Source organism: Centroberyx affinis, unplaced genomic scaffold, assembly GCF_046629955.1.
Source record: "Centroberyx affinis isolate AG114_WGS23_722 - 3 ecotype Tasmania unplaced genomic scaffold, CSIRO-AGI_Caff_v1 ptg004554l_1, whole genome shotgun sequence".
In the NCBI taxonomy this organism is placed as follows: Eukaryota; Metazoa; Chordata; class Actinopteri; order Beryciformes; family Berycidae; genus Centroberyx; species Centroberyx affinis.
In genome coordinates this window covers 130865-157394 of record NW_027282183.1, presented here as the reverse complement: position 1 = coordinate 157394, position 26530 = coordinate 130865, and the positions used below count along the sequence as shown (strand labels likewise).

General features: G+C 41.4%; 2 protein-coding genes across 5 annotated transcripts; one reads left to right on the top strand and one right to left on the bottom strand.

Moving 5' to 3' along the window:
- The first annotated feature begins 58 nt into the window (after positions 1 to 58).
- On the top strand, positions 59 to 15085 carry dhx29 (DEAH (Asp-Glu-Ala-His) box polypeptide 29). 2 transcript variants are annotated; one of them, XM_071544385.1, is made up of 28 exons: positions 59 to 358; positions 1530 to 1603; positions 2292 to 2405; positions 2497 to 2626; positions 2722 to 2861; positions 2961 to 3092; positions 3274 to 3400; positions 3504 to 3668; positions 4269 to 4437; positions 5314 to 5434; positions 5564 to 5956; positions 6097 to 6363; positions 6591 to 6734; positions 6899 to 7075; positions 8006 to 8146; positions 9416 to 9557; positions 9757 to 9877; positions 10098 to 10182; positions 10925 to 11013; positions 11275 to 11403; positions 11604 to 11679; positions 11955 to 12179; positions 12321 to 12457; positions 12887 to 12977; positions 13113 to 13409; positions 13513 to 13644; positions 13900 to 13996; positions 14665 to 15085. In XM_071544385.1, exons 1-28 carry the CDS (start codon positions 205 to 207, stop codon positions 14718 to 14720), a joined length of 4125 nt encoding a protein of 1374 aa, XP_071400486.1. In that variant the 5' UTR covers positions 59 to 204; the 3' UTR covers positions 14721 to 15085. The 2 variants fall into 2 exon arrangements, with proteins under 2 accessions (XP_071400486.1, XP_071400485.1); XM_071544384.1 differs by having other exon boundaries at positions 2949 to 3092.
- On the bottom strand, positions 14676 to 26530 carry pstpip2 (proline-serine-threonine phosphatase interacting protein 2). Of its 3 annotated transcripts, XR_011696872.1 has the most exons (15): positions 26415 to 26530; positions 25287 to 25387; positions 22901 to 22975; positions 21531 to 21565; positions 21298 to 21404; positions 21130 to 21192; positions 19328 to 19426; positions 19154 to 19199; positions 18661 to 18740; positions 18307 to 18405; positions 17971 to 18067; positions 17676 to 17760; positions 17479 to 17519; positions 17087 to 17212; positions 14723 to 14812 (listed from the first exon to the last, which is right to left on the bottom strand). XR_011696872.1 is itself a non-coding variant. In XM_071544388.1 (14 exons), exons 1-14 carry the CDS (start codon positions 26445 to 26447, stop codon positions 14784 to 14786), a joined length of 990 nt encoding a protein of 329 aa, XP_071400489.1. In that variant the 5' UTR covers positions 26448 to 26530; the 3' UTR covers positions 14676 to 14783. The 3 variants fall into 3 exon arrangements, 2 of the variants coding, with proteins under 2 accessions (XP_071400489.1, XP_071400487.1); XM_071544388.1 differs by lacking the exon at positions 17087 to 17212 and having other exon boundaries at positions 14676 to 14812; XM_071544386.1 differs by lacking the exon at positions 14723 to 14812 and having other exon boundaries at positions 15230 to 17212.

Below are 26530 nucleotides of genomic sequence, written 5' to 3'. Positions count from 1 at the left end.
AATACACCACGAGGTTGAACGGCTACTTCCGCTACGGCAGCCGTGTGGTCCAAAAGTCAAGCGACCTGAATGAAGACGTGCGAGTTACCTACTTGCCTGGTTCCTGGCTTTATTTGTTTCCATCACCTTTCAGCAGCAAACCGATGACTTGTCATCACATAGTTGCTTAGTGGGGCCACGATCCGGCAGCGTTTTAGTGACTGAATGGGTGGAAAGAAGAAGAAATCAGCTGCGGCTGCTGCTGCTCCGGTGGCCCCGGCTCCTGCAGCGGGGAACGGCGTGGCGGAAGACCCGTCTGCCGGGAAGAAACAGGCAAACAACAAGCCAGCCAAACCGGCGAAAGAGAATAAATCAAAAGGTGATCATGATTGACAATAGAGCCAGTTGGCTTCAGACTATGTGTGGATATTTTTCTGTTTTGTTCTGGTCTGTTCTGTCCTGCTCCCAAGCTTCATCCTCTACAGAAATGTCACTATAACAGTCCTATAGCCACGTCCAGTGTATCTGTGCTATTCAGCAGTAGCTACATAGTGACATATCGTACTTCACTGTACTTTTATCTCCCTTTGTATCACCATAATATCCCTATAGGCACTTGTAGTTTTGCTGTGATATCTGTATAGTAGTATCCTTAGTTGGACAGTGCGTCTCAAAGCATGTCTGATACCATCTGAAAAAAGATACTGTTTTATGGAAAAATTTCAGTCTATGACACAATTGATCATGTCAAAAGAATTGATACATTCAGAAATTGGATTGTTAAATTGAATTGTTCGCTGGGACATTCTCATCTTATCTGTAGAAACTATTCTCTAACTATTCTCTCTAGTCTCTACTGCTGATCATTTTTCTTAGACTTCATTCATAATAGGCTATGTGATGAGCTTCAAGGTTCAGTTTTTGTGATGATAGACTGATTTGTTAATGCAAATGATACACAGCTGTATCTCACAGTGAAAACAAATGATGGCAGGATAACTCGACTGTCTATTGTTGATGCCGAGGGCTGAATGTCCCAGAATGTCCTTCAGCTAAATTCAGACAAATCTGAATTCCTTTGTACTGGCCCTGAATAGGCTTTGTATGCTGCTGCCTATAAGTAGCATAGGATCTTCTCTCTTCCATGTGAACATTCAACTTTTCAAGAAATACATAATGTCCTCCTCTTCCCATTGTATTATATGCTCCTCTCTGATATCTCCCCTCTACCTTCCCCTCTACCTTTTCTCTTTAGCTCCTTTTTCTTTACATAGCACTCAGGTTTATTATTATTACACACTAGACCAACTCGATTAGTATAACACTGGCAGATGTTACTAGGAATGAACTAAATTCTAAATAAAGATGTCATTCTACTATACTGACTTTTCCATTGCCTCACTAAGAGTCTGAATTCGTCACCAGCAATAACTTATCCCAACATTATGCCAATGTGGTTGGCTTAACATTAAGTCCAGCTCAGTTAGCACATGCACCAGAAAATGTATGACTTGATGCTTCTGATTCACGCAACTCTTTTCTTCCTGCAGCTCCAAAGACCTACAGCCTTGCCAACACCGCCCAGGTAGACACGGGTGGAGTCTCTGACAAGTCGATTCTTAAAGTAAGTCATCAGTGCAGTAACTGTAAACATGCTCTCTCTTGCCAGAAATTGTCTCAGCCTCACTCACATTGCAGTTGCAGCTATAACTTGCTATTGATTTCCTGGTAGTAAACTGATTGAACAGAGAGCATCAGTAGCCTGTAGATGGATCAGTGTTTGTATTCAGTCTTCAGTCTCGTCTATTTTGCCTCCTCTATCGTCCTCTAGCACAAATGTTATCACTACGAAACTAAACCCCTTAATTTTAGCCCTGAAATGTCCCTAATTTCTCATTACATAAACATTAATTATCCATTAAAAATATCAGCTTTAAAAAGGTAAGGTTAGTATCATGGGTTTTTAAGGGATTTATTCATGGGTTGATTCATGGAGACGCTAGTAATTAAGGGATTTTTTTTTAAGCCTTTTGTGCATGGTGTACAGGATTATTAATGAGTTATTAATGGAAAGTTTCTGTCTCCCAGAATTTTACATTAAATTAGAATGTAAGGAGTCAAAAAGTAAGGGGTGTTTAAGGAAGTTTTCATGGGGTCTCCTCCATTACTAACTCCCTAAACTCATTTTAAGGGGATTTTGCATGAATTAAGGGGTGAATTAATGTAAGTGTAAGGTTATTTTAAGGGATTACTAGCTCTTAAAGCATGTTGTTAATGAATGGGCTTTGACAAAGACTTTCCCTTTACCGCAGGTTGTCATCCAAGCTGACCTGGAGAAGAAGATCATCAAGCTGATCAATGACTTCAGACAGGAGAATGGAGACAAAGGGCCAATATCAGGGAGACTTACAAGCAAGAAACTGCTGGTTAAGATAAAACCATGTATCTGACTGTTTTCACCATTGATAAACAAGCAGATTTGGTGTTGTGACCACTGTTGTGTTTTTATTCTTCCAGGACCTGTACACCGCTCTGCAGAAGTTCAAGTTTAAGACAGAACACATCGAGGAGGCGATGAAGAGCAGTGTGCTGTATGGAGGGGATCTCCACTCTGCTCTCGACTGGCTCTGCCTCAACCTCAAAGATGGTACGATGAACAAGCAGACCAACAGATGTTTAGATGCTCTTGAGGACATGAGGCGGTCAGTACTGTTAACGTTCTTGACTGACTCTAATTTCCAGAGGAGCTCCCAGAGGGTTTCAGCCAGCAGCTGCAGGAGGAGAGCCAAAGGAGTCGGCCCAAGTTCCAGCCTCCTGTCCAGCAGAAGCCTGCGCCCCCCAACCCCAAAGCACCCAACAACCCCCCCAAGGAGACAGCTAAGGTGTGTTTGGGTACTTCCAAATGTGTGTTGCATGGATGGATTTTTTGCTATTGCTGTATAGTAGCTCACCAGCATGGTGTTTGTCAGGTACCAGAGAAGGACGAGGCTGCAAGCATGAAGGACTGGATCTTAAGGTATGCAGAGCAGTCCAGTGAAGAGGAAGAGGAGGAGGAGGAGGATGGAGGAAAGAAGAGTTCACATGATCCTGAACAGGATGAAAAGTTTGACCCGGTAAGAGGAGTTCAACTTGGAATTATTTAATATTGAACTGATGTAATCGTGCTATAAATATAGAAACTGTATGAATACAGTCTAATAAAGTATGAAGTTGTGATAGGATATGCGATTGTGGTATAAAAGTATGGTGTGTGGTCTTCTCGTTGTCTAACAGTGTGTGTCATTACTTGTGTAGAATGACAGGTACTTGGTGCTTTCTGCCCACCTGTACGATGCCAAGGAAATGGCAGCTGTTGCAAAGACCAAAAAAGACAAGGCCGGCCAGAGAATGGCACAGGACAGGATACGCATCATCCAGCAAGGTCCGTGTGCTGAAACACATACACACACACAGATCGACGCTTTCTTCAATTCACTTTTGACTTATGTAGAACAACAAATGAAAATGGTTTGTCCTACCTCTAGAAATGAAGCCACTGGAGTCCCATCCCATGTTCAATCCAGCGATAAAGGTGGTGGACGCGCCCCAGAAGGAGAAGAAACCCCCTCCTGTCAGTGAGCAGAAAGAGGACCTCGGCTTCAGCCTGTTTGAACAAGCTGAAAAGCCGCCGCCGCCTCCTCCAGAGAAAGGTACATCTCTCAAACTAATACCTTTTGAGCCAAGTTAGACTAAGGGACTGTGACAAAAACAGGATCAAAGTGTTTTACAGAGTAGCACAGAGATAAATACAGATGAGAATATAGCCGCAAGTGTAGATTCAGGTTCAAGCCCTAATGATGTTTAAGCCTAATATGAGCTATATACCATTTTTGCTTAGGCCACACCCACATCACCAACCACAACCAAACCTAAAATTGTGACTTATGCTTGTACCTAAAGCATGTGGACCAAATTTTATTAAACTACATTTACCAGATCAGAATATACAGATTTATGTAATCTGTGGCCCCCCCATGGGATGAATTTGAAATGCCACTGCAGACATTTTTGATAACCTCTGCTGAACAGAGTTTTGCGTTGAGCAGCAAAACGATCAGTGAGTTACAGCCAGGTTTGTATAAGGCCAAGCCCATTGTCAAGTTCAAAGAGTAACTAAACCCCAAATCCAAATCTGTGTAAAGCCTGACATCTAAAGGTAAAAAGCATGCTACACAAATTGCCATCTGCTATTGGCTGATCTTTGAACAGATTATATTGCTGACTGTTAAATACTGCTTGTTTTTCTGCAGTTGTGAAAAAGAATGAGCCAAAGGACATTCGCAATTTCGACTACACAGCTCGCAGCTGGACAGGAAAGTCTCCCAAACAGTTCCTCATAGACTGGGTCCGAAAGAACCTGCCCAAGAGCCCCGCGCCAGCTTTTCACAAGGTCGCAGCTGGGAGATACTGGAGATGCAAGTAAGTGAGACAGTGTGTGTGTGTGTGTGTGTGTGCGTGCGCGCGTCTAGTTATCTATGTGCATGTTCATATGTGGTTGTGTGTGTCCAAGTGTGCAAGGACTGTCATGATACAAGAATTTGGACTGTTGATACAGATAATAGCTAAAATAAATAATATTTGATACCACTGGTACCTTGACCAAAAGAAACAAACTACCAACACAAACTATCAAAACAGAAAATATGTTTTAATAATTTGAGGCACAATTTGATTCTAATCTTCACCCTAATCTCAAGACTCAACCCTAAACTTGTCCTTTGTAGAAGTGAGCGCCAGATAAAATGTCCTCACAGCAAAGGTATAAAACTCAAACTTGTCCCCACAAGTAGAACAAAACACACACACACACATTTTGCTTTGCCCGCACATAAGCTTCATAAGCAAAATCTTTCCACAGAAAGCATCTCCACATGCTGCTTTTTTTTCCTTTTGAGTTCAACATAGTTTCTGCACTTGCCTTTTCCTACCATTGCTTATGTTAGGAGCAAACGTTCAGGGATGAATTCTGAATTTTCACTGACCTCTGACTGTCTTCTTGTTGTTAATTAGTTCTGTTTCAAACATTTTTGTGCTGCATGGAATGAAGAGTGAAATAATGTGCGGTACCACCAAATATATTTGTCATGTAGCCCGTAGATTGTAGTGCTATTTGAGATTTTTTTTAACTCCATTGTCTTTTTTCGTAGGAATACTGTCAAATTTATGACTAACAAAGATCAGAACCATTTTAAATATTGATATCATGGTGGTATTAAAGTATCAGTATTTAATTATCAATATGTTTGTGTGTGTATACATGTGTTTGTATTGATATGATGTCTGTGCACCGGTCAGGGTGCGTGTTCAGAGAGCAGATGATGTTCTGGAAGTGTGTCCCACCATCCTGACTGAGGACAGCATGCAAGCCCAACATCTGGGGGCCACGCTGGCACTCTACACCCTGGTCAAAGGACAGGTAATGCTTCTAACCTAGCTGAGGTTAGCCCAGTGGTGCTATGCCATTTGGCCTGCATGAGCTCACATTTTGGCTCTGCCCCATGGCCCCATAGCCATATCCCTCTCTCTTCCCTCCTTTCTCTCTCAGTCGGTGCACCAGCTCCTTCCTCCGACCTACAGAGATGTGTGGTTGGAGTGGCGAGACAGCGAGCAGCAGCAACAGGAAGAGAGCCGCACCGCCGCCAATAAACCTCGAGACCAGTTCATCTCCCGGCTCCTGACCAGGCTCAAACAGCAGCAGAGCCAGAATCAGAGCCCAGGGCAGGAGTCCGAAGCCCAGCCGGGGCTGCGCGGGGCTGGGGACGAAGAGCCTGAAGAGTCCTGGGAGAGCCTGGCTGGTCTGGATGTTGGAGAAGGAGGAGAGGAACTGGAGGATCAGAGTGAGAAGAGAGGGGGGAGGAGGGAAGGGGCAGGAGCACCTCAGGCGGCCAGGGAGCTCCTAATGAAGCTGCGGAAGTCCCCACTGGCCCACAGACTGAAGGTAAATAAACTTGATTACATTTTCACTTCTTTATGTTATACAATTTATATTTTAGACATTTTCAGGTTACTCATCTGTTGCACACCTCAAGACACGCATACACTGAACCCAATTCATTCAGAAATTTTCGTATCCTCAAGGCGGAACGAGAGCAGCTCCCAGTCTTCCAGCACCGGCAGCGTGTCCTGGAGGCTCTGCAGCGCCACTCTGTGGTGGTGGTGGCCGGCGAGACGGGCAGCGGGAAGAGTACTCAGATCCCCCAGTTCCTCTTGGAGGAGCTGTTGACGGGGGGCAACGTGGCACAGCCCTGCAACATCGTGGTGACCCAGCCCCGCAGGATATCTGCCATGAGTCTGGCCAGCAGAGTCAGCCAGGAGCTAGGCTGCGAGGATGGACCAGGATCTAAGGTGAACATAATACGATTCTGTCAGTACAGATTATAGTCTAGATTATACTGTTTTACTGCTCCTATGGAGGCACCGCTGTATGTAGAAGCTTTCAAAATGAGCTGAGGAACTGTATGGAATTAATGCCTGTGTATAGCTCTCATACTGTATATGTGACAATGCAATTAGATTGGATATACTAACTGTCACACACTCTAATGAGGTCTAATAATGTAATGATGTTTCAGACGTCGCTGTGCGGATACCAGATCCGGATGGAGAACCAGTCTGGGGACTGGACCCGTCTGCTGTACTGTACCACTGGGGTTCTGCTTAGGAAACTCCAGCAAGACCAACACCTCAGCTCCCTGACACACATCATCGTAGACGAGGTACTGCACAGGATCCATGTATAGATCTTGATTTAAGACAGTATTGGCAAATTAAAGAGGTTGTTTAGAAATGTGATGATGGGACAATATATTCTACTTCCATCCCATTCACTTGCCTCTCTCCCCCCATTCTCTCCCACCTGTCTCTCCTCCATCTCGCCCAGGTCCATGAGCGCAGCGTGCAGTCGGACTTCCTGCTAACCATTCTGAAGGACGTTGTCATGAGGAGATCAGACCTGCGGCTGGTCCTGATGAGTGCCACGGTGGACTGTCACAAGTTCTCCAACTACTTCAACCGCTGCCCTGTAGTCACCATTCCTGGCAGGACTTTCCCTGTGGAGGTAAGACAGGCTTGAGACATTTCTGTGTTTACTCATATACAGAATCTACAGTAACTATCCTATGTTCTGTTGTGGGTGAGCGTGGATACTGGGATTAGTGAGAATGGTTATGTCATCAGCGTAATCAATTGGGCACCTCCCATCACAGGCATTTTGGTGACAATTAGGCCCGTGACATCCCCACCAGGCTCAGCAGAAATACGTTCTGACTCCTTCCACAACCACTCTCAGTAGCAGTGCGTAAACACACCTCAGTTTACACTTAAATCTTTATGTGATAAATTCATACTATATACTATAAGTAAGTAACCAATATCAAACTGATGTAAGTTATATGGGAAAGAGTCCTTTAAGGAAAAAATGAGAAGAAATAATGCTTTTCTAAAAATAGAATTGACTTCTATTTATATTGGTGGATCTTTACCTTATGATGATCACCAACTGGAGGTTTTCATTTGACCACTTTTTTATTTATCACTACATCACTGCTGATCAGACCTATACTGAGTTACATTACACCCACACCACCCTGGCTTTCTCACCTCGTAGTTTGCTTTGTCCGGCCCAACGTGACATTGATACATTCTTTACTCTTTCAGTTCGTCTGATTCACTTTCACACTTTTTCACTGAATGAATTTATTGATGCGTATGTTCCAAAGAAGATGCGCTGCCATCAGGCGCAACATCATCATGACCTGTTTACAATCGCTTTACAAGGAAGATGCTGTGACAACTGCGCCTTAAATTAAATAAACTAAACAGTATCAGTGTATTGACTACATAACTAATTAGTGATGTGTGTGATTTTATTTTTTTCTTCCTGTAGTGCAGCATATTTACTATAACTGGACTTGTCCATACCATCCTAGACACATCCAGACACTACCGATGAGACGGGATATAATCAAGCTCTTGTTTTCGTTCCCAGGTGTTCCATTTGGAAGACATAGTGGAGCAGACCGGGTACGTCCTGGAAAAAGACTCGGAGTACAGCCAGAAAATTCTTGAAGATGAAGAAGAAATTAGCATCTCTGTCACCCAAAAAGGTGGCAAGACCTTACAGCACCAGGTAATATTGAGTCTCTGGGGCGTATTATCTCCCACTCAGATATGTTTGTGTGGAAAGGAGTGAGAGGATGATTTTTATTTGTTTATGTAACTCACTCTCTCTCTCTGTCTCCTCTCCTTCACCGATATGTTGGAAAATTGTTGGGATATCTGAGTTTCTTTTTCTTTTTTTATTTTATTGTTTATTTTTACAGGGACAATGCACAATTTAAAATACATTGCACCCCATTGTATAGTAGTGAATATACCAGATAAAATTAGCCATACAAGGTAATCATTAGTGGTGACATGATTGAGTTGGTTTCATTTAAAAGCTGAAAGGCTTTCAGACTCTCTGATATTGGAAGGTATGGAATTCCATTTTCCAACTACTTTAACAGAAAATGCTGACTGGCCAAAGGCTACATTCTGAGCTGTGGTACCCAGTCGCCCCTCACTGAAGCTCTAGTCCCCCTAACATTGCTGTTAGGGATGGTCAGGCATCCTTTTAAGGGAGCCGGTGCAAGATCATTGATAATTTTATACATTAGACATACATCTGAATAAAATAAAAAATTATCAAAGTTTAAAAAATTAGATTTCCTCAGAATGTTACAGTGATGATCCCTAGGTTTTTTCAGGATTTCTTTGTATAGAGAGTACAGTGGCTTAAGTGTAGTCACACCTGCCTGAGACCAGGTTTAAATGCAATATGACAATAGAAGAAAAATCATAGAATGAACAAAGAGCTTTGCAGCTGATAAAGACAGCTTATGTCTGATGCATTTCACATTATTTAGATTAACTTTAACATTGCTAATAATGTCCTTTAACTTGCTTTTTAAAAGAATTTTGAATCAAATATAATGCCTAAATATTTTAAATATTTCACAGAAGTGATAACCTCTCCATTAAACAGGATGTCAGGATCAATTGAGTTTTTGCTCCTTGTGGTAAAGTTTAGTTATTGTAGCCAATGCTCTTATCTGGAGCAACTTCCACTAACTGAGCTGGGAGGGTTTCAGTGTCTTGCTCAAGGACACTTTGATAGGACACTTGGTTGCTGACATTGTTGTTGTTACAGCACTTTAACCTTCCAATTACCGTATCGTCTACCTTGCTGCCCCTAAAGAGGTTTGCCTTGAGATGGATAGCTTGTCTGTTGAACCTCATCAAAAGAGAGATCTCCTGTTCTCATATTTTTAATGTATCCATTCTGTAGAAGAGTGCATGTGTATGTACGTTGTGCTTATCTCTGATATGTGTGTGTGTGTGCTTGTGTGTGTTGCAGGAGGTGATAGTGAGGGACTCTCCTGGCTGGGACCTGGGTCCTGACCTCGACCACTTCAGCAGCAGGACTCGGCAGGTGCTGCAGTACATGAACCCCAATAAGATCAACATGGACTTGATGCTAGACCTCATTGACTACCTAGGTACCACATACAGTCACGTTTGTCTCAGATGACAGATCTTTCACACAGCTGGGCAGATGATATAGCTTTAGTCACATAGGTCTCAGGACTGAACAAACGTGGTCAGATTATCCTCGCTCAGATCAGCACTGTAATGTAAAACACATTTTGGTCTAGTTGTGTGAATACAATATCTGTATTTTTTTTTGTGTTCTACCAGTCAAGTCTCCTCAATTTGCAATGGTGGATGGGGCAGTTCTAGTGTTCCTCCCAGGCTTGGCCCACATCCAGCAGCTCTATGATCTGCTGTCCTCCGACAAGAGGTTCAGGGAAAAAGACAGGTGAGACACACACACACACACACACACACACACACACACACACTACGTAATGAAAAGTAAACTAATCTAAAGCACATACTACAGACCTGCACCAACATGGAAAAGAAAACAAATGGTGAAATACACATAAGACACCCAACTATAACAGCATACGCTGCACATTTAACATTCAACAAGGTTTTCCCTCCCTCTCATTATGAGTTATGTCATCCACTCCAAGGTACCGGCTGGTGGCGCTCCACTCGACTCTCTCCTCCAAGGACCAGGCTGCTGCCTTCACAGTGCCCCCTGCAGGGGTCAGGAAGGTACTGCAGAGTGTGTCACCACAACACAGGGTTGGGGATGACGGATATCTTGACATAACTCCAGTAGAATCAAGATGATGTGACATGATTTGAGAAAATTCTTTAAAGTGAAAATCCACAAGATTCTTGTTTTTTTTTATTTTGGCAACACCTTTGGTGATAAGCAGTCATTGCTTTTGTGTTTTTCTGCAGAAAGACACCCTCTTAGCCTCTTATATATATTCTACCTTCTTATATTTATTCCAAACAAGCTGCTGTTGTTGCTTCCATAAATGTAAAATGCAGCAGAGGATTTTTCCTGGGAAAGAGGGACATCTTCATAGGTGTTAAGAATAGCAAATGTAAAAGCTTTAATGAACTGGCTATTATAGCCAATTGATACCATAAAACAGTGATTCAACCTATAATTGAATCACTGTTTTAATGTATCAATTGGCGACAGAGAGTAGCGTAACAGACATTTATTTATATGAAAAAGTGTATTACTTTAAAAAAGTTGTTTTGCAATGGAAACAAGTGAAATTGTCTCACCCCATTGTCAGATTCTTTAAGATAAAATAGAATTTTGAGACTCAATAGAAAATAAAATGACTGGTTAAGATGGGAATCTTTTGCTGTGTGGTTGCCTTCCAAGTTGCCCTCTCCTGTTTTTCCCAGCGAGCAAATAGTGGTAAGTGGTAAAAATCCCACAAATCTGTGATGTTGTGGCAAACTGCCAAGACCTGCTTTGTCTCTCCTTTAGATTGTGTTGTCGACTAACATTGCTGAGACGGGCGTGACCATCCCTGATGTTGTGTTTGTCATCGACACGGGAAAGACCAAAGAAAACAAGTAAGGGCCTGTGAACAAAAAGTCTCTCACGATACAGCATCAACATTATGTATATTACATTATGTCCTGTGAAGTTTAAACAGATAGTCATGCTTGTGGAAGTAAATGATTAGACCTGTTTGATGGTTCTGTGATATCAATGTCTGTTATCTAGCTGTGTGCCTGTGTATACCAGGTAGTTAGAATAAATAACCTCAGCCATAGTAAAACATGACTTGACCTGATTAGAGAGACTGAACTCCGGTCTGCTGTGTTGTTCAGGTACCATGAGAGCAGCCAGATGAGCTCTCTGGTGGAAACCTTTGTTTCCAAGGCCAGCGCCCTCCAAAGGCAGGGGAGGGCAGGACGTGTCCGCAGTGGCTTCTGCTTCAGACTCTACCCTAAATACAGGTATGGAACTCATCACTCACCACGCAGCATGGGATCAGGAACACACAAAGCAGGAAAACAACAATCCCCTATTAGACATAAATGGGAGTTGTTCATCCAAAAAAACTGAAATCCTGAAAAAAACCTGACAAATCATATTCCTGTTACAGATCATTTTATCCCATGTACACTTTGCTCATGTTCAATCTCCTTGACCTCAGGTTTGACGCCTTCATGGATTACTCCATCCCAGAGATACTGAGGGTCCCTCTGGAGGAGCTCTGCCTTCATATTATGGTACACAAATACACACACACACACACATACACACACAGATACACAGAAACACAAACATAAATATTCATAGGGTAAGCATTTCTAAACCCACCCCCCTCTAAAGGTTAGTAGTATGATTCATGGGGATCTTCTGTTTTGGATGTCCCTCATCACACACACAGACACACACGCACACACACACACACACACACACACACACACAGATACAAACACACTCAACCCTAATCCACCTACCTCACTCACCTCTCCCCCCCCTACCCCCCACCCCTCTGTAGAAGTGTGAGTATGGCTCCCCAGAGGACTTCCTGAGCCGGGCCCTGGATGCTCCCCAGCCCCAGTCGGTCAGTAACGCCATCAGCCTGCTGCGGAGGATCGGGGCGTGTCACCCTGACAGCCACCTGCTCACCCCACTGGGACAGCACCTGGCCAGCCTGCCCGTCAATGTCAAGATTGGCAAGATGCTCATCTATGGAGCCATCCTTGGCTGTCTGGACCCCATAGTATGTCTTCTTCTCACCTCACTTATCAGAAACCATTCTTAGAAAATTGTTTTTTATTATTGTTACAATCATTATTATGTTTTGTTATTATTATTTATGTTTCATATCTTTCCATGAGTATTAATAAGCTGTGTGTTTCAGGCAACCATCGCGGCAGCCATCACCGAGAAGTCTCCCTTCTCCACGCCAATGCACAGGAGGGAGGAAGCCAACTTGGCAAAAGCTGCACTGGCATTAGCCAACTCTGATCACCTGACCATATACAATGCATATCTGGGGTATGGACTGTTCTAAAAGTTGGTTGAGCTATACCTTTAAGTGACATGACTTCACACAGACTGTATATATTGCTCCAGTGGCATGTTGGGGATTTTTAGAAGCCTCTCATTGATCACAAAGATTGCTTTCAGGTCATTCAAATGTTGTTGATGCTAGTGCAAATCAGTAGGGTTAACTTGGGATTAACAAAGCATTTCCTGAATAGCTTGCAAGTCAAGCTACATGCTAAATAAGCTATATGCTAATAATTTTTTTTTAGGTCCCCATTGAACTACCATTGAGCTATTGGCTACTGCCAATAGCTAAAATTTTTGATATTTTCATATTTTAATTTTATTAGTAGGCTAATTGTCTGTCTGTCATCCTGAAAGCTAATTTCTGTACTTTCTGATGACCTATTTTCTCCTGTGAAACTGTTGTATTGTTAGGTGGAAGAACTCCCGGACTGAAGGTTCGAGAGCAGAGATGTCCTACTGTAGAAAACACTTCCTCAACCACACAGCTCTCCTTACAATGCAGGTAAAACACACACACACACACCTTTTACTCCCACACAGAGACACAGAGAACTCTCTTCAGTTAGTTACACGCTCTCTCTCTACCTCTCTCTTTCTCCTATGGGATCCGACATGTTTGATCTCTTCTTCTATCCAGGATGTGAAGCAGGACCTGATGAGGATGATGGAGCAGGCTGGTTTCTGGTCGTCTCGCTCCTCTTCTCGCTTTAAACCCCAGACGGGCACTTTGTCCAAGCAGCAGATCTCTGTCCTGAATGCGGTGCTGACAGCAGGGCTGTATGACAGCGTGGCCCGCGTCCTCTGCACCCCCTCTGTGGACGTGCTGGAGAGGGTGGCCTGCACAGTAGAGACCCCCCAAGGCAAGGCCCAGGTCCACCCCTCATCTGTTAACCGCAACCTGCAGACGCATGGCTGGCTGCTCTACCAGGAGAAGGTATGGAGGAAGCATATGTGTGTGTGTGTGTGTGTGTGTGTGTACATGCGTGTGTGCTATCTGTTTATTGACATGTCACACCTATGTTTATTTCTATCTTCAGGTGAAGTACACTAAGATCTACCTGCGAGACACAACTCTGATATCTCCTTTCCCCATGCTGTTGTTCGGAGGCGACATAGATCTTCAGCACAGAGAACGCCTCATCACCCTGGATGGATGGATACACTTCCAGGTCAGAGGGCATCTGGGTTGCTCTGGGACTGGTTCAACACAGGGTCAAAACTACCCTCGGACCGTGGGGAGCACATCAAAAATTGGCAGAAAAACAGGAAAAAAGCAAAAAAAAAAACTACTCTTGACTTACTATGCCATTGCCGATTCTATCCCCTTCTGTAGTAGCAGGTGTGTCTTTGCAAACTTGACTTAGTAGACCAGAAAAAGTCTATATCATTTTTTTTTTTTATTTCACCCATGTTCTCTCTTAAAGGCTCCTGTGAGGATTGGTGTGATCTTCAAACACCTTAGGAAGCTGATGGACTCGCTGCTGGAAAAGAAACTAGAGAACCCTAAGATGAACCTGGAAGGTAAACCAAAGCCTCGCACCATGTGCACAAACAGCATTTGTCCTTAGAGTAAGAAAATCAAAAGTAACACGTTTGCCAAATATCTCCAAGGCTACATCTAAAAATGTAAAAAAAAAAAAAAAAATCATGATGGAAAACATGATATACATTGTGGATGAAGCGGATAATAACTAATAACACTCTGCCAACAATTCATAACACAAGACAGAAAGCATATCAGTTATTGTCTATAATTTACCACATCATGGCTGAGCATACCAGTGGGGAAAAAAAACAAAAAACCAATGTAATAATTTTGTCTTCCTCAACCCAAACTGGTTTCTCATAATTTCACCATGGACATCATAGAGATAAAAAAAAAATCAGTAGAAGCTGGGGGTGGCTTTTTTAAGTAAAAGCATGACCAATTTTTTTTATTTTGATGATGCAACACATTTTCACATCTAAAATTATCTATTGCTTGCCCCATTGGAAGAGGAGTTGAAGAATGAAATGTTTGGAGCACTGCAATGTATTAAAATTTCTAAAAAAAACAATTTTTTTTATTGAAATACAAATTTTACAATAAAGTGTTTTTAGATTTTCTGCATATAAGCAGATAAATGAGGACAAAATAGGTTTTCGTTTTTGCTCTAGCATTACTGATTCTGTCTGTCTGTCCGCTGTAGATGAGAGGACCATCCAGTTGATTCTGGAGCTGATCAAGATGGAGCATGTTGTCTGATATCTGGCAACCAAAGGACACATTTGCCACTGACAAACTTGCATACCAGAACCTCTTCTTATGCTATCGACTGGCCTCTGCCGCAAGGAATCCTGTTGACAAAGTGTTTCCCATTACAGCTCTGGTATCCATAATGAACCCATGCAACACCAGGCCTATAGGTCAGGCGGTGTTACAGCAACACCCAGTGGAAAGATGTAGGTGCCCTAAAGATGTACTGATGGGTACCTGGGACTGTTACTCCCACTGAGGAGGACTGTATAATATGAAATGTAAAGAGAAAACATACCGAAATTAAAAAAGAAAAACAAATTGTGAGATAAAGTTGCTGCCAAATGTGATGAAATAAAGCTGTATTAATTTTATTTGAACCTTTCTTGTGTTCATTATTCCATAACATGCGCAAACAAAGCCTTATTTGTAATGTAGAAATGGTGCAGTTGCATAGTACAAGTTATGTGGCTGATAAACGCAGGCCTTGTTTGGGAGTAAAAGGTGGAGTGGCTTATTCAAGGGTAAGGGAACAGGAGAGAAAATTCATTTTCTGCATAACATAACCTTTATTGAAGTATAGAAGAGGAAATATGGAAATATAGAAGAGAACGGGGGGCAGGGATCACAGTGACAAATCATAAACCTTGAGATGCAACCCAGGTACCAAACCTCATCTTCCCTGACATGCAGCAGTCCAGGAGCGCTGCTATGACTCCTCTAGCAAAGTACAGTATCATTTTCATTTTCTACAAATCATATGTGTCCTTAAATAAATAGAAGGAAGTAAAAGTGCTATTATTGCAAAAACTCCTTCAATCCTCTTCATGTATTCAAAGAAAACTGTATGTCAACACCACAGATGTACTGTGTGACTGCCCAGAATCTGTATTTCTTCTAATTACTGAAATGTTAATCTGAGGGGCAGATGAGCTAATTTTACTTTTGTACATGTTATGGAGATGAACCTTAAAGGATAAGGCTGGTGTTTTTTAATGCATTTCTTACCATCAACAAATCCTATGAAAATAACAAAATCAACAATGCGTTTGCTCTACTCCCGTTACTTTCTGACTTCCCATGTACCGTTTTTAGCCGTCAACCCAGAAGTCACTGGCTCCAATTGTAAGCTAAAAACCATGAAATACAGCTCACAAAGACATAGTTTCAATTTTAAATATCGCTAACTGTTACCACGAAAAGTCAGGCTGTTGTAGTTATTAACAAATCAAATTCAAATGGGAACAAATTCTTCATTATGCCGGGGACTATTTTCGGTGCTACGGAACTACTTTCCTGAGATTGCAAAGTGTTTACAGCCGGCTTATTAAGTTGTTTGAGGAAAAAGTCGGCTGGCCCGGTGCATCGGGATGATGAAATATGACGTCTTTGATGTGTTTTTAATAATTTTTTTAATACAATGGAGTTCTATGGCTGCTGGGACATGGCTTCATTGGGCACCGGCTACATGGAAGAGATTTTCTGGCAAAACAAAATCATTGCTGATTTTGTTATTTTCATAGGATTTGTTGACGGTAAGCAATGCATTAAAAAACACCAGCCTTATCCTTTAACCCAATCAAAAGTGTTACTCAGGTCGGTGTAGATTGAGGTATTTGCCCTTCACAGTGTTCATTGGACGAAGGGAGAAAAATGATTTTGGGTTGTGTTAAGCACAAATAGGAAGAATTTTAAGATTTTGTTTAGCCAGAATGTGGTCACTTTGATCCACATGGCTATACATTGTAGGTAAATGGCTATAAATAAGAGAAGTTGTTTGAGTTAGCCATTAGGCTCCAGTCCTGAGATCACTGTTAGTCACTTGACAGCTACATGCCGCTCTCACATGACCAAGAGGAATTGAAAACAGATGACACACATTATATCTTGGTTTGTAAATCTCAGGTAAAATTTTGTAATATGTACAGACCCACAAAAATAAATAGATACTTGAGTATAAAGTAAGGTACAATTATGCTGAATAAATAGTTTTGTGCAATATCAACATATAAATCAACAAATTAATAGCTTCCCCAATATCTGCATAATAAAATAGGCTCTATCTCCAGACAGTGGCCATAACCTCTGAAATTTATGGCTATCTGGAAGTCATTATTTTATGTGTTTATTGATTGTGTTATCAACATCTGTATCATTCTAAGGAATGTACTTTTCATCAGAAGTATTGAGCACAAATCATCACTCTATGCTTTGTAGTTTTACACGCAAGATCTTGCTTTACTGTACTGTTTAGAACACAGTTGGAGATATCAATGAAATGTGCATGTACTTATTTACACTGTTAGGAAGCATAGTAAGTAATTAGTCATCTGGTCAACCTATCCTTACAGGAAAATCACCAAGAAGGAACTCACGATACTTAATGTAACCTTCATGCCCAACTACAGTCTGCATAGGATAGAGCTTCTCCAGTGGATCTGTGTGTTAGTAGCGGATAAGGCTGTACCCCGGTTCTTGCACTGTCGAGTAGACAGCATCGTCTGCAATCAAAGCAAAGATCAAAACGCGGTGGTTAATGACTGTAATCTCAGTATATATGCAACGTGCAGTGACCATTTAGTAGATAATAATACAACTAGGCTCTAATCCCAATACAATTTGTTGTTTTTCTAACCCTCCAGTAATTTGGTTTGAAGTAAAAAGGCTTTATTATGGATATAGAAAGGATGAGTAGATCTTCCATTCATAAACCATACCAGAAGAATTAGATGTTATTATTTGATTGAAAAAACGAAACATAGCCTACCTCTGCTGTCAGTGGCTGGATCGGGAGGTAACGGTCCCCTCCTGCAAGTCCACAAAACAAGGTAAAGAACAAGGAATGCTGCTCTAACAATTTAGACAGGAATTGCTAGAGTGAATGGATGGATGGATGGATGGATGGATGGATAGATAGATAGATAGATAGATGGCAGTCTATCCTAGTGTCCCTTTCTTCCTTACCTGCTGATTGGAGGAGGCTGTCTAGGGGGCGGGGCTACAGTTGGACTTCTCTGACCGCTGTAGAAGTTCTCGTACACAACTGGAGCTGTTGGAGGAGAAGAATGACACAAGCGATGATACTTCCAGATACAACCTGGAAGGGAAGGGAGTATGTGTCTGTATGTGAGTGTGAATGTGTGTGTGTGTGTGTGTGTGTTGTGTCGATGATAGTCTACTTGTGTGTGTGTGCTGTGGAGCTGTGTTGTGTGCTGTGTTGCACCTGTAATGTTATCTATGACTCAGACCACATTTATACCTGGTGGTTTGTCGCCAGTCCGTCTGAGATTTACAAAGTGCTCAATGTCTTCCTGGATGTCACACTGTTCCAGTGACTTTCTCACTTCCTCATACAGCTACAAACACACACACACACACACACACACACACACATACACACATACAGAGAGAGAAAGAGAGAGTTAAATAATGTCAAAGTCCAGTAAGGCCTTGTCTGTGTGCATTCATCCAAGCAAGTTTATAACAAGTTAGAATTACCCTAACTTAACCCTAACCTGCCACCCTAGAATTTTAAAATAATGCAGATAATGAGTTTTTTGGTAGTTTGCGGATGACTGTAATTGTGTGGGCCTACCTCATCACTGGTAACACACTGCTGGGACAGCTGGTTGAGGTGAGTCCAGAGTGTGTTCCTCAGAACGTTGATTCGCTCCATTGCCTGTTTTTCAAACATCTGTAGGGAAAACATGCAGGGAAGCATTCAGCACCATATACATTATGTATGTTATACTCAAATGAATGTGTTTTTTATTGTTGTTTGGGGCACGTTGTGATGCACTTTGTGGTTGTTTGAGGAGATTAGAAAGATCCCATATGCCTGTGTGGTGACTATTATAGACCCTGTATGTACTGTCCTGTATTGTGGTATCCCAGACTCAGACAGGCACTTCAAGATAATACTTCACTCTCGAGTCTTCCTGAGTCTTACCTCACAGGCCTTGACATGCTCCTTCAGCCAGTCATCTCTAATCTTCCCCAATGTGGTCACATTCTGCAGGTATATCCTGTCTGCCAATCAAACATATACACCCAGCAACAGTTTAAATACACAAACACGACCAGATACACAGGTGCGTTTTTCACAGTTGCACTCGCCACTCCAGTCTCCCGTGTAGTAGATTATGATTATGATATGATTAACATTTTAAAATCAATTCAATCAATCAAATTCAAAGCATAGTTCAATTTCTGTTTGTTGAAACTATAATCAATATGTAATCAGGCCGAACTGAGCTAAATTAAATTCTGCCTAGATTTGTGTGTTCGAATTTGAGCTGGCTTTTCACACTTCACGCTCTTTATCTACATTGCTTGTGAAGCATCATCCAAAAGAGAACAGTACATAGCCAACATGTGATCTGGTGATGATTTGCGGTGACTGTAGCACATTATGCACAAAGTAGGCTGTTGTAGGAACTTACCAGCTTCTTCTGCATTCTGTTTTGCTTGCTGTGCTTTTGAGTAGAGCTGAAAGGTAGCGAGGAAAGGATGCATGAACACTTAGTCTCAAACGGTGAGAATAAGGCCGAGACAGTACAATTAGTATTTAGCATCTCCAGCTCCATCAGGGACTTGGCCTACTGTTGCTACTGTACCTTCTCTATGTGCTTGGTGTTGTTGGTGTTGGCGTTTCGGTTCACGTTCTGATCTGCTTCTTCTTTATCTCGACACTTCTGCTCATAGGTCTTCTTAGACTGGGGACGTCAGCAGGGTTAGCATTAGCATTATAAGTTTGCAGTGCATCAACTTGGATTGACTGTGTCAATAGATTCCAGGAGGCTGTACTTCATTTCCATGCATTCCTGGATTGAGGCTACAGCAAATAATTTGGACAAAATGCTGGAGAAAAGGGGCATAGAGGTCATATTTGTTTTATTGATCAACTGATTAAATGCCTGAGTATATTTTGCTGTTTTTCAGGTCAATTCCCACGGTAAAAAAGGCCAGTGTTTCACTAGCAGCTCGCATAGTAACAACATAACACACACAGCCTAAACATTTCCCACTCTTGGTGTGGCCTGTGAAGACCGGCCTGTATTTATAGGTTGGCTGAGTAGTAGGTCATATCCAGGAAAATGGATGAAACTTTCATGTACAAGCAAGGGAGCGAGTGAGCGAACAGTTATAACATAGGGCTGCTTTATATTATGTTGGAGTTTTTCGTACTTGTGGTTGTGTTAATATTGCTGGCCCTCCTTTACAAGACAGTTCTGAGTAAACAGCTGAGACACATCGCAAGAAGACACTTTTTTTTAAAGACTCAGAAACCAGACAGTGCCAAGACCAGGCCTACTCATCTTGAAATTAGACACTTTTTCCAGATACCTGTTGTACCTTTACAATTTGGAATTAAACAGTGACACTCATGTTGGTCAGTTTTATAATCTGGAGCCCTTACTGCAACTGTTGCTTCTGTACCTCCTCCTTTTTTTCTTTCTCTATGTAAACCAGAGCACATACAGTTTCACTGCCCATCAACAGCAAGTTGCATTTTCCTTTTTGCATTTGAATAATGCATGAGAAGTGGTTCCTCTTTTGGTGGTCATTTTCATAGTGGTTAAAGATGTCCTGTGGTTCACTTCCCAGACTGGTCAATAGAACTTCCCTCTCCGAAGAGGAAGGACCAAGATGGAATAAGAATGGCATGTTCACTGTTTTCAGAACACAACTGAAACTAATCTTAAACTCAGTGGCAACAAATTTCCTGTTGGAGGACCTTATCAGTATTACCTTACGTATGTATCTATCTATTTATCTATCTATCTATCTCTGGTCCTTGGAGAACCATTGCCAAACATAGGAAACAGTTCAATGATATTAGGCGGAGTTGGTGGTGAACAGACAGTTTGGTTACAGGAGGGGGCGTCCTCCAGCCAGTCCCTGACATCTATAGAGGACGCTGACACATCCACAGTCCCATCATGGTGCATACTGACAGATCTCTGTTGGTTGACAATCATTCACACTGCAGCCACATGCTGGAAGGATGTATATGTTGTATCTTATTTTCTCCTGCTCAAGGGATTTATATCAAAGTCAATTTGGCCATCGCTTGGTAAACCCATGAAAATAGCACAGAACATGACTGCGCCATGCACTTTTGACCTGGTGGGTCAAAAGGCGGGTGGTGCAAGCACAAATTCCCGTAACCCTTCACACCAAATTTCACTGCGTTGCTTACTGACACACGTTACGATCGTTACTGACACACCCCTACCGCTCCTCTCCTCCCACTTAACACAGTCAAGTTCACAGCAAGTCACCAAAATGTCAAACGGATGCAGGTGAGAAAAAAACCTGTGTGTGCCTGACAAAATGCCATGCCATGTGCCATGCTCTGTCACAAATATAGAGCCCAAATATTTAGAAAAGCACAGAGGCCAGGCCTCCTATTCACCTCCATGGTTTTCTTGAACTGTGAAGCCTTCTGTTTATGGTGAGCATCCATCTGCTGTTCTACCTGTAATGACAGTGTTATATCTATACAGTTATCAAACTTAATGTGTTGTATTGCTAAGACACCATGATCACCACAGTGCATCATAGTGCTGATAAAACTACTCACCTTTTTCCGTGCATCTTTTTGTTTCTCTCTGAAGTCTTCCAGCTTCTTGGCCTCCTCCCTCATGGTCTGTGCCAGTTGTAGGTGTGATAGACTCACATGTTCAATCTCTACAGTGTAAAAACATGATTTAAATTGTGACATACATGGAAACATGAACTGACCATGAGAAATGGCAGCACACTACATAAACTGCAAACTGAATAGTAGTTTTATTAAGACCGTCAAGCACTTACCTAATTTGAACATGTCCAGGGATCTTTTTAATGTGCTTGAAAAACAATAAGAAACAAGGTTATGGGGGGAAATTGACCTCATACAACATTGTTCACTGAGTTACATTACACACACATGCTCACACGCACACGTGCACACATGCACATGCATGCAAGCACGCACACACACACACCACTGTAACCAATGCACAAACACACACAAAATGAATATGACTGCATGACAAATGCTGTATAAAATAATCGCACATGGTAACGTGGATGTATCAATAATGCCCTTTAAAATCCCCAGAAGACTTTGTATTATAATAATTATATTATAAAGTAATTTAAAGGGTAACTTCGGTATTTTTCAACATGGACCCTAGGTCTAAGTAACTAATGGGGACAACAATTTTTGAAACTGGTCCAGTATTGAGCGAGATCGCTTCACCCGGCAGCCGTGAAACGGACTACAATGTAATCCGACGGGGAAATACGAACCGTCAATGTACGTCCACTACAAGTGTTTGTTTTTGCCACTGACAGGATCAGATTGTTACTATAAGTGTCTGACAACATTATGGAAAGGACCCTACAGAGAAATAAAACGTCTTTACCTTTCACCTGATCCGGTCTGTTTGTTATTGTGTGTAACCAAGTCAATCTCCTATTATAATCTATCCTATATATAATAATAATAACTTCGGTTATTATTATTAATAATAATAACCGGTTACCCTTTAAGTTCCCTTTAACACCCCCCCCCCCCACCCCTGACCCATCTTCCTTCCTCTTCCCATCCCCACCACATCCACAGCTTGCTTTACACCATGAAGCCGTGTTGATCATGTGACTGCTGACAGAATGGGAACTAGACATGCTGATACAATCTAGATGACAGTACAGCTAACTAACTTAGACTATTAGAGATATTATTACCTGTGTGACAGAAGTTCACATTTGCAAGTCAATGCACACTGCACAATAATATAAAGCTTTATTGTTATTATGACATTATGCACTATGGCTTGGGTTTTTGCATTTGCATATTCTTGATTCTCGCTATCATGTTTTAATGTATTTCATGTGTTACTGATATGATGCACACAATGAACACTCACAAATATATACATAATAGAATATCATTATCTATCTTGCATTGAAGTGCAGCATTTCTGCAGTGCATGCTGACCAGCTGCAGCTATTGCACTTCCAAATGTGTTAACCACAGAGTCAAAATAGTCTCAGGCCTGGTGACCAGACTCTAGCTGCTGTGATCTTTCTCTGTATGATACTTGCATCCCATATACTAGACAAAGCTTTTCACTTTTGCACAGACAGAGTGCTGTAAATTGAGCTGAAAACGGCACTTCAGCACTGAGGTTGCTTACTTCATCTCGTTGTGTCCGCACACCTTCCTGGACAAACCTAGGAGATCTTTGGCATACTTCTCTTCAATTGATGCCCTGGAAGAAAGAGACAGACACACGTTGGAAAATCCTGATCAACAATAAGCCCTTGTTACTAAGTACGTGTGAGGCCATGCCAACCCTTTAGCTCGTAATTTACATGGTGAGACTGCACTGACATCAGTATTAGATAACACTTAAACTAGTTTGCATGGCACAACAGGCCTCTCAAACTAGACTGGTTGACCAGGTTGATCTGAATGTAAATGATTACAGATAAACAACCACTGAGAAGATTGACAAATGTCAGCTAAGATTAAAAGGTTGACTATGAACTAGACAAGCTATAGGAAGATCCAGGTGTGCATCCAGATGTAGGGAGACGAATAAGGACAATACTGCTGTGACAAAGTTTAGCAATAAGCACCTGAATTCCCTGATATTTTATTGAGTCTGCCATAATCAGGAAGTCCACAGGGCCAATAGGTACTCAAATGACAGCTAATGAGATAACAATATATGGAATACAGAGCAAGTGCTTTTTTCTTGAATGCAAGACCTAGAATTACCAAAGCAATGAACATGAAGATAAGTTTATGTTTAGACAGTTTATGTGCAATTTCCAATCTGCACATATTTGTGTATATTCTCTGCAAGTCGATACATATCTGTGTATTTGTCTCTGCATGTATTGCTGACTCCATCTATAAAAGTGTTCTCATTATGAGAGTGATAGTTACAACAGACAATAATGCTCTTTTACCTTGCAGATTGCCACTTTTTTTTCACACGTGGTACCTCCGACTGGAGTTTTTGATGAGATGGATAGGTAGTAATCACCTATCCAAAGCTGCATGTTCTATATTTAAGATGAATAGTTATTTACAATGCATGTCTACATGCCTAGACACTTTCTGTTAACATATATGGCTTTCTGTAGACCTGTTTCACATCATGTGTACCGTATATGCTGTAAAGTTTATTTTCTTCATATTCATTATGTTATTTGTACTTAGTGCATACATACTGTACATCTCAATGTTTTTCTCACTTATTTCATACTTTTCATTCATACATTTTGACTGAATATGTTCTTGTAACAGTGGAACTGTCCGTATGTTTAATATCTCCTATTTGCTATATTCATATTCAAATTCTATTATTTCTTTGCTGTGTGTTACTACTCTGCTGCTGCAATGACCCAGTTTCCTCACAAGATCATTAAGATTTCTTCTTATCTTGTCTGTATATCCGCAATTGACTGATTGTATATCACTGACTGCCAACTGTGCTTGTGTGTGTGTGTGTGTGTGTGTGTGTGTGTGTATGTGTGTGTGCAGCAGGTGTGCAGGTGTGCAAGAAAGGGGGGGGGGGGGGTTAATTATTATATGAGGAAGGAGGAATTGAAAATTCAAATATCAAACTTCATAAATTATTCCATCCACCATAAAGTCAATTTTGATAATCCTTCACAATGAATATTTTGATGTGCCAGCTCAGAGCTCTAGATCTGAAACAGCTGTTTCGTCTCTGCTCTATAAAGCACAGTGTGTTTACAGAGTTGGTTCTCAGCTGGTGTGCCATGACACAGCAGTGTGCTGCAGTCAGCTCTGGTTTGCCTGTAGATTTTTATTGAAGTGTAGGGGGAACCCCGGTGTCAGACAAGGATATCACATTAACTTCAATAAAATTCAAGTCCAGCTGATCCTTCCCTATGATGGCCCACTTGAGTCATTACATTATATCGTATTTTACATTTGTAAGCAATCAATGATTTGGTGTGCCTTTTTCTAAGAATTGGAAATTTGGCTTGCCTTGGAATTTTGGGGTGTGGTTGTTTGTTCTTCACCGTAAACTGGCAGCTAATGGCATTGTTATCAGAGGTAAACTTTCATACAACGCTATTGACAGATTGCTAATGCTGGTAAATTATTTGCCACTAATGCTTTTTTACTTGAGATTAGCAGCAGCTTTGTCAGCACTGGAAAGCTTTGGCAAACTTAAGGCAATAGTTTAAATTTGCTGAACGTTTGGTGCAAACTTTTGTTTTCCATAAGGAGAAACTGTAGATCTCCCCTAATGTGAAAGTTCTTGTCCTGCCTCTCTCTCAGTTGTGTATTTCTTCATCTGAAGTCCATGCTGTCACTGTAACTCACGTTGCTGCTCTTCTTATTGTTGCCCTTTATTGCTCCTAAGGTCTGCTTTATGATCTCTTAGATGAGCTTCTGAGCACAATTCCTGAAGAAACATGACTTGCCAGGCACCAGCCCTGAATCGCTCTTTCACTAGATTCAGAATAATGAAGTTGAAAATGAAAATGCAGCACAGACAGATGCTGCCATATCCTGTGTTTTAAGTACCTCATTACCTGGCTTTCATGAAGTCCTCCACCTCCTTGCATGTCCTCTTGCCATCACTGAGATGCTGGATGATGGCATCGTAGCCTCCTGTGCTGGTCAGGTCAGAGTTCTGTCAGTAAGATGGAAATTAGATCTTAGAGTAAAATTTAAAATTGTTTTCATTGTCTTTGGTTTTAGCTGCAGTGTGTTTAGGGTTATAGATCTTAAAGTAGATTTGTTTAGATTATGTCTTGTTTATGGATCAGTTATAGATATATCAGTTATATATTTCAAAACATGAGTAAACACTAATTTACATTACTGACTTTACTGTCCCCATTGGAAAACATTTTTGCAGTGACAAAAATGACTACAACATAACACAGACCACTGGTAACAGAGGTCACATTCAGAACACAGTTCACAAAACACACACATCACATACAACAGCTATAGGTGATGAGGTGGGCCACTAAACCATATTATATATCTAGGATAGACCTTAAGGATTTTGGAGAGCAGTGGTCACACCATTCCCTTCCCCACTCTTTCTCTGACTAAGGCTCATTCTGCTCTGAAGTCTCTGTCTAAACATGTGAAACTCTCACCGGGCAACTCTACACACAGACATAAATAAACACAGTCAATTAACGGTGAGCCAACACAGGTAGTATCTTTGACAGAGGATGTAAATTGATGTTTTGAGCTGCTATTCCCCATAATTTGGGTCTGCTGAGGTTGACAGTCTGTAATCATCCCAACCATCCTGATGTCAAAATCAGTGGGTTAGATCGATTTTCTATTATTATACAAAGTATGCCATACCAATAATTGTTTTCATCATATTCTTCTTAAATAATAGTATATTGGAATCTAGAACTAAGCCAAATTACTTTTTTATAAATCACGCACCAAGGGCTGGGCGAAATAGCGACAGTAGTATTTCTGAGAAACTGTTGAGACCGGAGATCACGTGATTAAAAGCCCATCACAATTCAACTTCCATAAATAAAGCGTTCCATAAATACAAAGAGAAACTGCTGTGAAAATACTGTCAAAATACTTCTTGGCACACAAGTCTTCATTACTGTGTTTGCGAGGTAGCCCTAATACTAATAAAAAAAACAATAACACAAAACACAGAGCACGCTGCTTACCCAAAAGTAGTCCTTGAAATGAAGGTTTTTCATAATTGAAACTTGGAACGACAGGAGAACAGATATTTCCGCAGTTTTTTAGTAGCTACTGAGGGCGACAGTGCATCTCATGACAG

Excerpts from the sequence above, each read along its gene's own strand:
- dhx29 (XM_071544384.1), top strand. The coding sequence starts at position 205 with ATGGGTGGAAAGAAGAAGAAATCAGCTGCGGCTGCTGCTGCTCCGGTG. Across the intron at positions 2,406-2,496 it reads TTACAAGCAAGAAACTGCTG|GACCTGTACACCGCTCTGCA; the intron begins GTTAAGATAAAA and ends TTATTCTTCCAG. Across the intron at positions 8,147-9,415 it reads GCAAGACCTTACAGCACCAG|GAGGTGATAGTGAGGGACTC; the intron begins GTAATATTGAGT and ends TGTGTGTTGCAG.
- pstpip2 (XM_071544386.1), bottom strand. The coding sequence starts at position 26,447 with ATGAAAAACCTTCATTTCAAGGACTACTTTTGG. Across the intron at positions 18,406-18,660 it reads AGCATGTCAAGGCCTGTGAG|ATGTTTGAAAAACAGGCAAT; the intron begins GTAAGACTCAGG and ends TTTTCCCTACAG. Across the intron at positions 17,520-17,675 it reads CAGCCTCCTCCAATCAGCAG|GAGGGGACCGTTACCTCCCG; the intron begins GTAAGGAAGAAA and ends GTGGACTTGCAG.